This window comes from Nyctereutes procyonoides, unplaced genomic scaffold (genome assembly GCF_905146905.1).
Source record: "Nyctereutes procyonoides isolate TBG_1078 unplaced genomic scaffold, NYPRO_anot_genome, whole genome shotgun sequence".
Taxonomy (NCBI): domain Eukaryota; kingdom Metazoa; phylum Chordata; class Mammalia; order Carnivora; family Canidae; genus Nyctereutes; species Nyctereutes procyonoides.
Genome location: NW_026575020.1, coordinates 25,092,339 through 25,106,137, shown reverse-complemented (window position 1 = coordinate 25,106,137; position 13,799 = coordinate 25,092,339). Strand labels below are relative to the sequence as shown.

The window sequence follows — 13,799 nt, the reverse complement described above, 5'->3', positions numbered from 1 at the left end:
CAAAGACTCTAAGAAGCCAGGGCCTGAATACTGTCTGAAAAACCAGCCATATCCAGAGAAGGCAAGACAAGTTCAAGGTCACACAGCCTGTCAGTGGAGAGCTACTTTCATGCTGGGATCAGGGTTCTGACAAGGTATCACCAGGCTCCTCTGCCTCACAGCTAAGAACAAATACTCTAGTGACTTCATAGGCAGAGAGTGGCCACAGCATACACCAGCATTAAGGACCAGGACAGCCCAGGGATCTGGGTTCAGCACCCTCCATCCCTAGCCAAATCCCCCAATCTATCTCCTCTCAGATGCAGCTGACAAAAGCAGCCACAGGGCAAAAATCACAGGTCTGGGAGGGGACTTTGGCCCTGGTACACAGAAGAAGCCCCTTCATGTGACTTAGAGGGCCCAGAATCTTAGGGCTACCCTGCTGTTAATTCAGCTCAGCAGCAAACACAAGCACTGGGAGTAATCCCAATTGTATTGGTTTTTGAACTTCAGGATGCAGGCTAGGAGGGGGCAGCAGCCCAGAGATGCCAGTCTGGGACTTGGAACTACCTACTCTGGGGCCCTGGCACCCTGTGGCCCTGTCTTGCATGGTGGGGTGGGTGGGAGGAACTGTCCATGGTAGGTACCTGGAGTAAGGCAAGGACAGAGAATGGAGGGGATGGTTGCTTCTCCCTAGATCAACTCCAGTTGCCCAACTTCAGCACTGGGCTGCCTGAGTTGGTCCTGGTCCTGGCACCAGGGAGAATCCAATCCCTGCCCTTACAGCCTTCCTTGTCCCAGCTAACATTCTTAAAGTTTTTCATTCAGAGAAATATATTCCTGCTGCTGACAAGGTGGTGATTGGAGAATTAGTGCTGGGGGAGGGCTGACCTGAGCACCCAGCTCAGTGCCAAGTCCCTTCCCTGCCCTGGCCACACTACTTTGAGTTTGTGTAATTGGGGTGGAGCATGACAGATTGACTGGTTAACAGGCTGGTGAGGGAGGTGATGCCACAGGGACCCCTGCTGTTCCTCCCACTCCTCCAGTCTGCTCCAGGGGTGAGGGTCAATTCTACTGCCCCCACTCCAAAGCCACTCCTACCCTTTCCCTTGGGGAATCCAATCCTGTGCCACTTGCCCAAGCTCCAGGAACTGTGGGCAGGCAGAGCTAGGGCCCTTAGGTTCCCAGGGCCAGCAGGCAAGCAGGAGAGGGGAACGCAGGGCTGCAGGGGAAGGTGGAGCACGCAGCAGGTGATGCTGTAGCAGAGGCCTCATTAATCACTTCTCCAGCCCCCAGCTCTGCAGTGGTGAGACCATATTAGATTTTAAATTGGAAAGCAGAGAACATGGCAGTTAGCTGGGAGCTCCCTCTACCCTGGGCCCCTGGTCATATAGCCTCAAAGGAGGTAGGGTGCAGTGGGGAGAAGAGAAGGGAGTTGGCCCCACCGCGTTCCAGAGCCCTATTCCCACCCCCCCCCTCCCCTGTGTACCCAGGGCCTGAGAGACTCTCCAGGCCACAGGGCCCTGGGAAGGGTCAGGTTAGGGTCCAAGAAGGGGGCAGAGTGAAAAGGAGGGAGCACAGCAGCCCCATTGGAGAAAAGTGCAGCCCTTCTGGGAGCAGTGCCTTTTTTGGGCTTGAGGACCGTATGAAGTCAGGTTCCAGGGTGTGGCATCCATGGGCAAGGACAAATGGTAGTGACTTGTGGCCCATGCATGTGTTTGGACCTGTGTGCACATGCTCACATATACCCATGGATCCACATACTCACACATGCACACACACATGCTCACAGAAAGCAGCAGCTCAGTGTGGCAGAAATTTTGAGCCCAGGCTGTGGACCAGGCAAACCCAATTCAAACCCCTTATTTGCCATTTTCTTCCAGTATGAACTAGGATAATTTGCTTCTCAGTCTTGGTTCCTTCCCATGTAAAGTGGAAAATACTGATTCCAAGCATGAAGAGCGCTGTTCTAGGTGGAAGACAACTCTCTGGGAGGCCCACGCCTGACCCATAGAGAGTGCTCAATAACTGTGAGTGCCCTGCCATGACCTTCAGGCCAGGCAGCTGCTCTGGGGCTGCCCTAGGAGCCCCGGGGAGTGGCAGGCCAAGCTCCCTGCCCCCCCTGTGCTCCTGAATGGGCACTGAGGTTGCAGCAAATCAACCAAGCACAATGGGAATTGTCATGGGACATTCACATAGCCTGGCCCCATCCTGGGCCAAATCACAGGAGGCCAAGCCTTCCTAGCTGTCTGCCACCCACAAAGTCCTCCTAAACTGCCTCTACCTCGACTCCCAAAATTGCCCATCCCCTCAGAACACCAGTGCTCAGTCAAGGTTGGGAAGCCAACATCATCGGTGGGCGGCACTCATCCTTCCCAAGGGGGTGAGTGGTGATAGGCCCAGTTCTCATAAGACCCTTATGAAAAATCTAAAGAGTACCAGGGTTCCTTGTCATTTCTCCTGCCCAACCCCAGTCCCCAGTTTTCCAGGCTCAAAGGAGGGAAACAAATACTGCCACGCCATCTTAACTCTTCTCTGAGACCCCTGCTTTAGGCTCTTTCCTGCTGAGAGGCAGTGAATACTACAAGAGGTCAGGTATGAGCTACACTTCCATTATGGTAGCCTTAACCACATGTGGCCATTTAAATGTAAATTCATTAACATGAATTAAAATTTAAAACTCAGTTTCTCAGTCTTCATTTCAAGTGCTCAATATCCATGAGTGGCTACTGGCTATCATATTGCACATGCAGATATAAAATGTTTCCCTCATCATAAAAAGTTCTATTAAGAGCACTGCTCCGGGCTGGACCACCCCCGGGTTTGAATCTGATACATTCAAATTAGTAGTCTTGGAAACTGTGCTCCCTGGGTCCCAGTTTCTCCATCTATAAATAGAATAATAAAAGTTCATATCTCATAGAGTTATAATGAGAATTCAATGAGTTAATTCCAGTAAAGCGCTTTGAGTGGTGCTGTGCAGGTGATAAGTTCTCAGTCAACAGTAGCATTCCATAGTTTTATTCACAAAGTCCTTTGTGACTCACTGGATCCTGGAAGGTGAGAGCTGGCAGCGCCCTCAGATACTTTTCCCATTTTGCCAGTGAGGAATTGGAGGCTCAGGTTCAGGAAGTGATTTGTGTAAGGAAACCCAGCCTGTGAGGGACTGGGGCTGGACCAGGACCAGGCGCGCTGACTCCTGGCCGGGGGCCACTACCTATCTCCACCCCGGCTCTCTCCATCTGACAAGAAGACCCCAACCCTGAGTTGCCAAAGCTCAGGGTTATCCACCACCCCAACCCAGATAGTGAGGGACAAAGCTGCCCCCAGCAGCTCAGGAAGAGTGAACTCTCTGTCCCTGGAGGTTTGCCACAGATGGTATACAGCCCTGTAAGTTTTAGAGAGTTTACTCTTCAGAGCAATTGGGCAAGATGTTCTCTGAGTCCCAACATCCTGAGTCCCGGCCCTGCCCCAAGTCTGCTGTGTGACCTGGAAAGCCTTTTTTGTTTTGTTTTGTTTTATGTTTTTTGTTTTTATTTCATTTATTTATTCGTGAAAGACACACTGAGAGAGAGGCAGGCTCCATGCAGGGAGCCCAATGTGGGACTCCATCTTGGGACCCTAGGATCATGCCCTGGGCTGAAGGCAGGTGCTCAACCATTAAGCTACACCGGCGGCCCTGGAAAGTCTTTTTGACTCCGTTTCCTCCTGCATAAAAGAGGGAGGAGTGAGAAGTTCACATGGGCTCAGATTCTAGGGATTAGCAACTTCCTTGCCTGGAGCCTAGCCAGGAGGAAGTGCCCTCATTCATATCTGCACTCCGGACTTGACTGGACTGCAGTCAAGTCTTGGAGTTGACCAAGAAAGGATAGTAGAAGGGTGTGATGGGGAGGGTGGTCAGTTGCAGAGAAAAAGAGGGTAGTCTGGGGTCAGGGACCCAGAGCACTATCTGTGCTGACAGATACTCTTCATCGATTGCCAGTTGAGACTGTGCTGGGGAACTGCCAAGGGCTGGCTGCCCATCTTTTCCCTGTAGAACCCGCCCCTGCCCGCCTCTGCCCTCCCCTACCCACCCCTACTGGACAAGGGCCAGGCACTTTGGGGAGAAGGGAGCCTTCCAAGTGTGCAGATAGGCAGAATCCTTGAGCCCACCCTTCACTGTGCCAAGTACCAGGGGTCAGTATTTGTGGGCAGAGACGTGGAAAGAGAGGTGCCTCATGCTGGATCCTTGACCACAGACACAAGTAGTACATGTCCTGAGGGCCCACCAGGAGGTGTCCCCAGGAGATCAGAGGAGGGAGCTATTGTCACCCATTGGGCCAGCAGTGATGGCTCCCCAGAAGGGGTATAGGAGCTGGGCCTAGTAGGATGGGGAGTGTTTAAAGAGATAAAGGAACACTGAGTAAATGGGGCAGAAGGAGGAAAGCGTTTGTTCTGGGAGAGAAGATCCCTTTGAGTGTATCTCTATGCCCACTCCAACCATGCCCCTGCAAGACACCACCAGGACTTCCTTCCCCATCACCCCAAGCTGCCGGGGTTCCCAGTATAAGTGCCCTAGCATAGTGGGGCCAGGCTGCTGGAGGGACAGTCAGGAGGCCCCAGTGAAGGCAGTGGACAGAGCTGAGCGATGGAGCTATCCAGCTCTGGGTTCTAGTCCCAGGCTTGCCATTCTTCAGCCATGAGACCTTGGAAAGTTACTTAGCTGTTCTGGCCCCAAATGTCTTTATCTTTGGGGATAATGACCCAAAGCTTGGTAGAGTAAGGGAGGGGATAAGAGTGGCATGTGAAGGCATGGAGCACATGCTGGGCACACAGTGAGCACTGAGTACTGGCAGCTGACACCTGCCCCAGTTGCCTGGCTCCAGACCACAAAGGGTAGAATGTGTTCATTCAGGCTCTGCCATATATTCTGGGTGACCTTAGAGAAACCACACCACAGCTTTGGGCCTCAGTTTCCCCATTTGTCATACGGGGAGTATGTTGCCTTTCCTGTTGGTACAAGTAGTCAGATAACAGGAAACCTACCTCAGATGCAGGGATACTGTGTGGTAATTACTACAGTAGCACATGGAATCAGAAGCCTCTAGAATTGGACCTCAGGCCTCAGGGGCCCTAGGTGGCCCTGCTAGCCTCTAGCTAGGGCCTCTTATTTCAGGGGCAGACCTGGGCCCAGGGTACTGTCACTATGGAGACCGGTCTCTGGCTCTGGGGGGCTCAAGCACTCTCACTCCCAGGACCTCTCTTCCCTCCCTTGGGCTCTGGGATAATGAGGACCCACAGGGGCCAGGCCCTCACTAATCCCCTATTAAAACTTGAAAGGGGCCAGGAAACCTCCAGAATAAACTCATTAACTTTTATGGGATAATAAATGTATCGCATTAAATTCTCATTCTTATGCTGGGCCAGCTTAACCTCCAGAACCCAGAGGGGTGGGCTCCCAGCCCACTGTATCCCCAGACTCCCCCTATACCCACCTGCTGTCCTCCTCCCTGCCCCCTCACAACCCCAGCTGAGAGCTGGTGCTACTACAAGGTAGGGATCAAGGCTGGCCTCATCTCAGAACTTTGGGCACCCCTCCCTGTGCTGGCTTTGGCTTCATCCTTAGGAGGCTAGCAGCTGTGGCCCTGGAGGGGGAATGCCTGGCACCTCTACAGGAAGAGAGTTATCAGAGTGACTGAGGCCCTTCTGCCTTCACAGAGGATGGGGTGGGGCTGGCAGATGTGAGCATAGGCCAGTCTCTAGATGGCCCTCACCAAACCCAAATGTCCCCACTCCACAGATGGAGAAACAGAGGCCCAAGTGGGCAGTCCCCCGCCCCAGTCACAGAGCCCGTGAGGTGTAGATTTGGGATTCAAACCTGAATTTTTCTGGCTGTCTGGTGCAGGAAGATTTGCAGAAACAATAGCACCAAATAGGGCAGCCCAGCTGGCCCTGAGGTGGCATCTGGAGTCTACTGCCCAGTGCAGCAGGTCTCCCCAGGCAGGGCCACTTCATAATGACCCCAGTCCTTCATCACTGCCTCCACAGACCAATTCCAGCTCCACAGCCCACCAGCTGCCTCTTGGGTCTCAGTGAGCCTCGGTTTTCCCATCTATAAGACAGGAACGATAACACTTACCTAGTTGGATGTTATGAAGAAAAGTCCCCAGTGTTCAGTGTTCAGGCCTAAACAGAGGCTAGAGGACTCCCCAGCCCCCATCCACTCCCTACCCCCATCCAATCCGGGGCGTTCAGGGTGGAGCACAGGACTCTCATCTCTACCCTTACCAAGCTGGGCCCTGGGGAGGAGAGGGCAGGGCAGGTGGCCTTCCCCGGGAGGCCTTGTCTGGGCCTGGTGGGGAGGGGCCTCCAATCCCTAGAGGGGCCATGGTGGGGGGTGGGGGAAGAGGAGAGGAGGGCCGCTCGGGCTGGGAGGCGGGAGCGGGAGAGAATCCACCGGGGAGGCATCCTGAATGGCTCATTAGTGCCGATGAAAGCCTTTTTTCATTTCGTCTAAATACTTTAAACAGGGCTCCCTCCGATGTCTATTTGCATAGCTTAAGAGCTAATGCAGGGGGAGGGCCTAGGCGGAGGCAGGGCCACACCAGGGCGGGGGTGCTGCTGGGGAGCTCCGGGGCTCCGAGGAGGAGGGGATGGCGGGTGAGGGGAGGAGAGGGAGGTTTCCCGGACCCAGCCCTCTACAAGGAATAAGCCCTGGGCCCTTCGTCCTTTCCGGAGGAGAGGAGAGAGGGGCAGCCAGGGGAGTGCATTCCTGCAGTCTGGCACCAGTCAGAGGGGACAGGTGGGGATTTGGGGGACCTGTCCACCTCCTCCAGGCAGACCTTGGAGGCAGCTGCCCTTTGCATGACTAGTGTAGTAATATCCTTATTTAACAGATGAGGATGCTGACATTCTCAGGGTCACACACACTGCCACCCACCAGGGAACATGTTCCCTCAGAGAGAAGCCTGGTCCTGATCCAGCCCCTCCCTACCTTAGGCTGGCCTCAGTGTTGCCCTGCCAGGAGTGGGTGGGGGCTGCCTGGCCTCCACTCTGTGGCCTCTCCCTCAATGCTTCTCTCAAAACTAAAATTTAGAGCAGTAAGATTCTCTGAAAACCCATCCAATGTGCCCATTTTACGCAGCGAACACAAAAATTCTGAGAGGCAATTTGCCTGGGCTCAAGTGAGATTTAAGAGGAGGAGCTAACACTTGAACCCAGGTATGTGGGACACAGTGCCCCTGTCCAGAGAAACCAGTGTTATTGATTTCTGGTTTGGGGTCCAGACTCAGATATGCTTTGGGCATGAGGTGGGTGCTCTCTAGGTCCAACCCAGAAGGCTTCCTGAAGGTCCAGAGCAGGTCAGGCTCAACTCAGGTTCCAGGTGCCAGCTCTACTTCCAAACTGCATGAGACCTTGGACAAGTCCATTCTCTCTCTGAGCCTTAGTCTCCTTGGCTATCTAGAGAGTTCTTTACTGGATAGCTCCACTCTCCTGTGAGGCAGGCTAGTATCCTGGGAAGACTAAGGCTTTGAAGCCAGATGGGCATAAGTTCAAATCCCAGCTCCATCACTGTGTGACTGAGCGAGTCCTCACCCCAGCTCTCTAGGCTTTGGCTTCTTTGTAATTCCCATCTCTCAGAATTGTAGCATCAATTTAATAATACAAGATCTGGGAACAGCCTGACTCAGTGTCTGGCAAACACTGATGTACCTGATGAGACTGAGCATGTGGGTCCCTGACACCCCTGTTCCCTATGCCCTGCATCACACACTCCCTTCTGTCAATCTCTGCACCTTTGAACTCAGCCCAGGCAGAGACCCTGAGAAACCTGGTGGTAGGGAGGGTAGGTCACGAGGCCTCAGGCTTCCATCAGAGTCATCCAGGAGATCTGGAGATGCCCTCTCCCCAGAAATGGCTTGTCTCCCGGAAATTGTCTTACCCTCTCTGACAGTGGGTAGCATCCTCTGGGACCAAGTGGCAGCTGATTACGGAATCAATTTGCTTGTTTGATATGCTGTCTCGATCCCATTTAACCAAGTGCTCAGTCCCCCCAGATAACACAATCAGTGCAATCGACAGTGACAGGAGGTGCCCATTAGCTCTGCTCCATTGCCCAGCACCTACCTGGCAGCCGGCGGGAGGAGCTGTGCCCACTATGGTCCCTTCCTGAGACAGAAGATCTCTTTGCCCTTCATCCCCCAGTGAAGAATCCCACAGTTCCCTAGCCTGGAAGCCATGGGCCACATCTCTTATTGGGCAATCCAGGAAGGGGACTCAGTCTTTAGTCTATGTGATGAGAAAGGCTCTTCTTCCTTGTGCTATGCTAAGATCAGTTTCAGCTCACCTGGCAAAGACTGTGTGACATCTGGGAGGTGGGCAAAGAGAGTAGCCCTGTCCTGGCATGACATAGGCACTGCCTGGACCCTCCATTACTGACTCAAATGAAAGACACAGGGCACTGGCAGACCATCTGCTCCAGGGGGTATGGGCCTGGCTGGGCATCTAGTTTGGGCATTGTATCGTCAGTGACTGGCACAGAATGCCGAGGCACAGATGGGCTGCTTTAGTGGGCATCTCAGGAGATAAAGGTTTGTCCTGTTTTCTCAGGGCTTTGGGACACCAAGGCCCCTCTGACCCAGAGTAATGGAGAGCCAGCCCTCTTACCTGCACCCACTTCTCCTGTCCCATCTCCTCCCTCCTCCCATTTGTCTGACACATCAGAGTTGCTATGGGCTCCTGAACAGAATGTAGGCCATCTGCCACTTCCCCATGCCTGCCAATCCATGGGGTGGGTGTGAGCCTGTGGAATGACAGCCCCACCATCAGACATTCAGAGGAACCAACCTTCTTCTTGCAAACTGTTAACTCGCCCTGGCTGTGTTTCCTGTCAAGTGCTCATGCAGCCATTTTGAGAGCTGTTAGAATTAGAATATCCTCCCATCCTTCTCGAAGCTGGCAAAATTCTGTATGAGCTGAATCTGGAGCCAGAATTCATTGACCTTTTCCTGGCAGTTAAGGATCTGAAGAGCCTAGTGGGCCACAAGCAGAATATGCATCATCTGTCCAGCTATGTGGTTGAAAAAGTCAAAATAATCAATAGCAAACAATTTGTATCTCAAACCAGCAAAAGCAATAAGTTTTATCTTCCATAGCCTATCTAATTGATTAGTAGTGCCTGGATAACTGTGTTGAGAAGGATTCTGAAGTCCCATGTGGCTCAGCAAGAAATACCCAAAATTGATTAACAATGTCTGCCATGAGTTGGGCCTAACTAATCCCTGCTTTAGACCCTGCCCTAGATGGACCTTGGCTAGTATCACAAGAAAGATAATGGGAGGGAAACAAGAGAAAACTAATGGGAATTCAGAAAGATTGGATCAAATGAGGAAAAGAAATATCATCTCAGTTAATCCTAAAAAAGAAACCCCATTTTATAGATGAGTAGACTAAGTTTCAGAGTTTAGGTTATTTGCCTGAGGTCACACAGCCCCAGAGTGGAATGGATTTGGGATTTGAAGCCATACATGCTTTACTCTAGAGCTTGGCTCTTCCCCCTCTCTTCACATCACTGTTCTAAAAAGATTTAAAACAAAAACAAAAACAAAACAAAAACAAAAAAAATGGATAAAAGAGATGATTTTCTGATAAGTGAGAGAAATGGGACATAATGGGACCCTAACAAAGATGTCATGTACCCATTGGGGAATCTAAAACAAAACCCCAAATATATGAAGCATTTCCTGAGACTTCAGCTTCACTGAGAACAGAAAATGAATTTGAATGCCCTATAACCTCAGGCAGGAAAGTCTCCATGGTCAGGGATGGCATTCTTGCCAAGGGTCTTACCTCAGGTCTTCAAGTCACTGGTTGAAGCCAATTCCTGTTTCCTCACGTATAAAATAAGGCCCCAATTAGAAATGGCAAATATTTATTTCTCGTGTCGGTCTAAGGTAACAAGCATGGCAGCCTGGAGTGTTGTGTTTAGGACTCTGAGGCCAAATCTGTGAAAAGCAGGAAATAATGGAAAGATAAGTTAGTAGTGTCCACATCTGGTGCTGGAGCAGAAATGATCTCTCACATGATATCCCGAAAATATGTGATATCCTCTCACTTCCAGCTCTGAAGTTCTATAGCTCCTGATTCTCAACAGTGAGCACACTCCCCAAGCCTCTCTGTCAACAGAGATAGATCCTACTATCTGGACTGGGTGTGATGCTGCTCACTGTAGGGCAGGGGGAGAATCTCTGATCATTCGTTATTATTTCAGGACTCTCCTCAGAGGCCCCAACCATGGGGGAAGGGCAGGCCCCAGGAATGGAAGAGACGGATGGGGAGCTGACAGTGGCCCCCACACCTGAGCAGCCAGAACGAGGTGTCCACTTCGTCACAACAGCCCCTACCCTGAAGCTGCTCAACCACCACCCACTGCTCGAGGAATTCCTACAAGAAGGGCTAGAGGGCAGCGAGGAGGGGCTGAGGCCAGCACTGCCCTTTCAGCCTGACCCACCTACACCACTCACCCCAAGTCCCCTTCCCCGCCTGGCCAACCAGGACAGCCGCCCTGTCTTCACCAGCCCCACACCAGCCATGGTAGCAGCACCCACTCAGCCCCAGTCCAGAGAAAGACCCTGGAGCCTAGAGTCAGAGCCCCCTGTGCTTCGTAGCACAGCTCCCTTACCTCCAGTGCCTACCCTGGGCCCAGGGGAAAGGCCCAGTACCACACTCCCTAGCAGAGCATGGACTCCAACCCAAGAGGGTCCTGGAGATATGGGCAGGCCATGGGCTCCAGAGGTCAAGTCTCAGATCATGGGGCTTGGGATGGAGGGAACCATCACCACCTCTACAGCTTCGGGGGATGACGAGGAGACCACCACCACCATCATCACCACCACCATCACCACGGTCCAGCCACCAGGTCAGCTACTTGCTGGCTTGCAGATCTACAAATGGGGATGGGGGAACTGCGGGCCCCTAAAATCCTCTGTCCCTGTTACTGTGTCAGCCTGCCTTGCCTTTTGGCACCAAGGGCCAGCCTGCAGGAGGCATGGGATGGGAACCAGATAGCCTAGGTTAAAATCCTCATTGGAAGCAACTACAACAGACCCTAGAAATTTTGCTGAACCTCCCTGAGCTTCATCTGGAAAATGGTGATAAGACACACCTCATTGAGCCATTGTGAGGACTTAGATAAGATTACACATAGGTACTCGGGAAAAGGTGGTCCCCTTCTTTCAACAGGGAAGTAGACTCCCCAAGAGCAAGGCTTCACTACACATACACACACACACACATGCATTCGTGCACATGCACGCATACACGGGTCAGTGTTGGTTGAACCAACAGCACCAGAGCTGGGCTTAGCCTTGTCTTTCCTCCTGCCTCCCAGGCCCTTGTAGCTGGAATTTCTCTGGCCCAGAGGGCTCTCTGGACTCCCCCGTGGCCCCCAGCTCACCTACTGATGTCGGCCTGGACTGTTTCTACTACATTTCCGTCTACCCTGGCTACGGTGTAGAAATCAGGGTAAGTGACCTGGATCCCACAGGGACAAAGCTGGGGCTAATGTGTTATTTTTCCAAAAGGATGCTGGCTACTGGGGGAGGTGGGGATGCTTAGGGGCATCAGTCGGCCTAGAACCAGGGCTGGACCTAAAACTTGGCCAGCCTCTGCCATCCATACCAAAGAGTGAAAAGCTATTGTTCCTACCCCTCCATGCCCTCAGCTGAGAGGGGCTGCAAGAGGGCCAGGCGAGCCCATGCTCTTTCCCAGGGGTTCCATCAGGAGCTCAGGAGAGCTTGAGGAGGGGCTCTACTCTTGGTTGAGTAGGGGAGTGGGGGAGTGTCTGAATTTATGTGGCTGAGGAGTAAGAATGCAGGGCTTCGTGGTTGGGCCTGAAAAGGCCATGGGGCCTCGTTGGCTGACTTATCCACTCACTCATTCCTTCAGCAAATACTCCCCCGGGCCAGGCCTCATACTGGCTCCCGGGGTGCAAAGGTGGGGAAGATAGACACGGTGCACCAGCAGAGAGAACTAGCTAGTGGGCAACTCAGGCCCACAGCCCCAACCTCCTGCCCCCTGCCTCCCTGGGCCATCTCATCTCTCCCTTGGGATTAAGACTGTCTCTTAATCCTCAAACCTGAGCCTGTAGGTCCTCATGGATATAACATAGGCTCTTCCACCTTCTCATATCTCAAAGCCAACTCTCACCTTTTGTTCCCCCGAACCTGCTTGCCACACCACTCCTGACCTCAGAGATGGACCCTAACCCATCAGAGACATACACAGAGCAGGGCCACCACTGTGGAATGTGGATGGTGCTTGGAGCGTGCATGGTGAGGTCGACTTGGCCCTTCTTTCTCCCTCTTCCCTACGTCCTGTCAGCTCATGCCTATGTTCTATCATGGCACTCCCCAAAACTCAGATCTGCCTGCTTCTCCCCTCCATCCCACAACCACCACATATTCCAGCCTCCATCATCCCTCCCCCAGTGATGGCGTGGTTGCCTCACTAGTCACCCCACTCATGCTTGCCCCCACTGCCCTCCACCTCCACTGCAGTCACTTTGCTATTTTATTTTTTTAAAAGATTTTATTTATTTATTCACAATAGACGTGCACAGAGAGAGAGGCAGAGACACAGACAGAGGGAGAAGCAGGCTCCATGCAGGGAGCCCAGCTTGATCTGGGGTTTCCAGGATCACACCCTGGGCTGAAGGTGGCGCTAAACCGCTGAGCCACATGGGCTGCCCTATTTTATTTTATTTTTAAAGATTTATTTATTTGAGAGAGAGAGCGAGCACAAGCCGGGCAGGGAGAGGATCAGACAGGAGAGAGATTCCACATGCAGACTCCCCGCTGAACATGGAGCCCAGTGCAGGCCTCCATTTCATGATCCCGAGATCATGACCTGAACCGAAATCAAGAGCTAGACGCTTAACCAACTGAGCCACCCAGGTGCCCCTTATTTTATTTTACTTAAGTAAGTTCTTACACCCAAGATGGGACTTGAACTCATGACCCAGGGATCAAGAGTCACACGTTCTACTGACTAAGCCAGCTGGGCACCCCTCTAATTGCAGTCATTTTTCCCATATGAAATCAATTCTTCCCTCCACACCTTCCCAGAGGCCTCTGAATCAAGGCCAGTCCCTCTAACCAGTGTCTAGCCACTCCCTTCCTTGTTGTCTACCCCCCTTCGCACTGAGAAGCTTGCAGTTAACTGGATGGGATGAGCCTGCCCTCCCCACGCCCAAACCCTAGTTGTGCCTGCTCATCCCTCTGCGCAGAGGAGTCATCCTACTATCCCTTCCCAGGCCTCGCGCTTGGTGTCACTTTCTCTGTGACTTCTCTTCTCATGCCTCGTCCTATGAGTCTGTTAATAGCTGGCCACATGCCCAGCTAGACTGTGAGCTCCTTGAGGGGTACCTTGGAGGACAGGGCCCAGCATGGGGTCTCCATGGACTGGCTCCAGGGACAATGCACAAATGGATGGAGGAAGGAAGGAAGGAGGTTACAGTGGCCTGAGTCTAGAGACAGAATGGATGTGAAGGAGGGAATTGGACAGGTGACTGAGGAGCACAGGGAAGGGGGCAGAGGAGGAGTCCAAGAAACAGGGCTGTGCTCCCTCCTCCCAGCTCTAGGCCTGCCCCCATCCATCCCAAAGCCCCTGGATCTGGGCCTGGAGCCAACTACACCTGTCCTGGGGATGTCAGGTCTAGGTCTCTGAGCCAGATCCAGAAGAGGGGGACCCTCTCCCACCACCGGTGGGCCCCTTCCCTTCTTTCTATAACCATTTGCTCCTGCTCTGCCAAGCCTTGTGCCCCTCGCTCTGGGTAATTAGGA

General features: G+C 52.7%; 1 protein-coding gene across 4 annotated transcripts in view; it reads left to right on the top strand.

The window, feature by feature from the left end:
• Window positions 1-13,799, top strand: part of SEZ6 (seizure related 6 homolog) — a 45,448-nt gene that overhangs the window by 10,951 nt on the left and 20,698 nt on the right. For all 4 annotated transcript variants that reach the window (XM_055319719.1, XM_055319708.1, XM_055319699.1 and 1 more), the window contains exons 2-3: window positions 10,229-10,876; window positions 11,348-11,481. In XM_055319719.1, coding sequence (XP_055175694.1) covers window positions 10,229-10,876; window positions 11,348-11,481 — 782 coding nt within the window. The remainder of the gene's footprint in view (window positions 1-10,228; window positions 10,877-11,347; window positions 11,482-13,799) is intronic.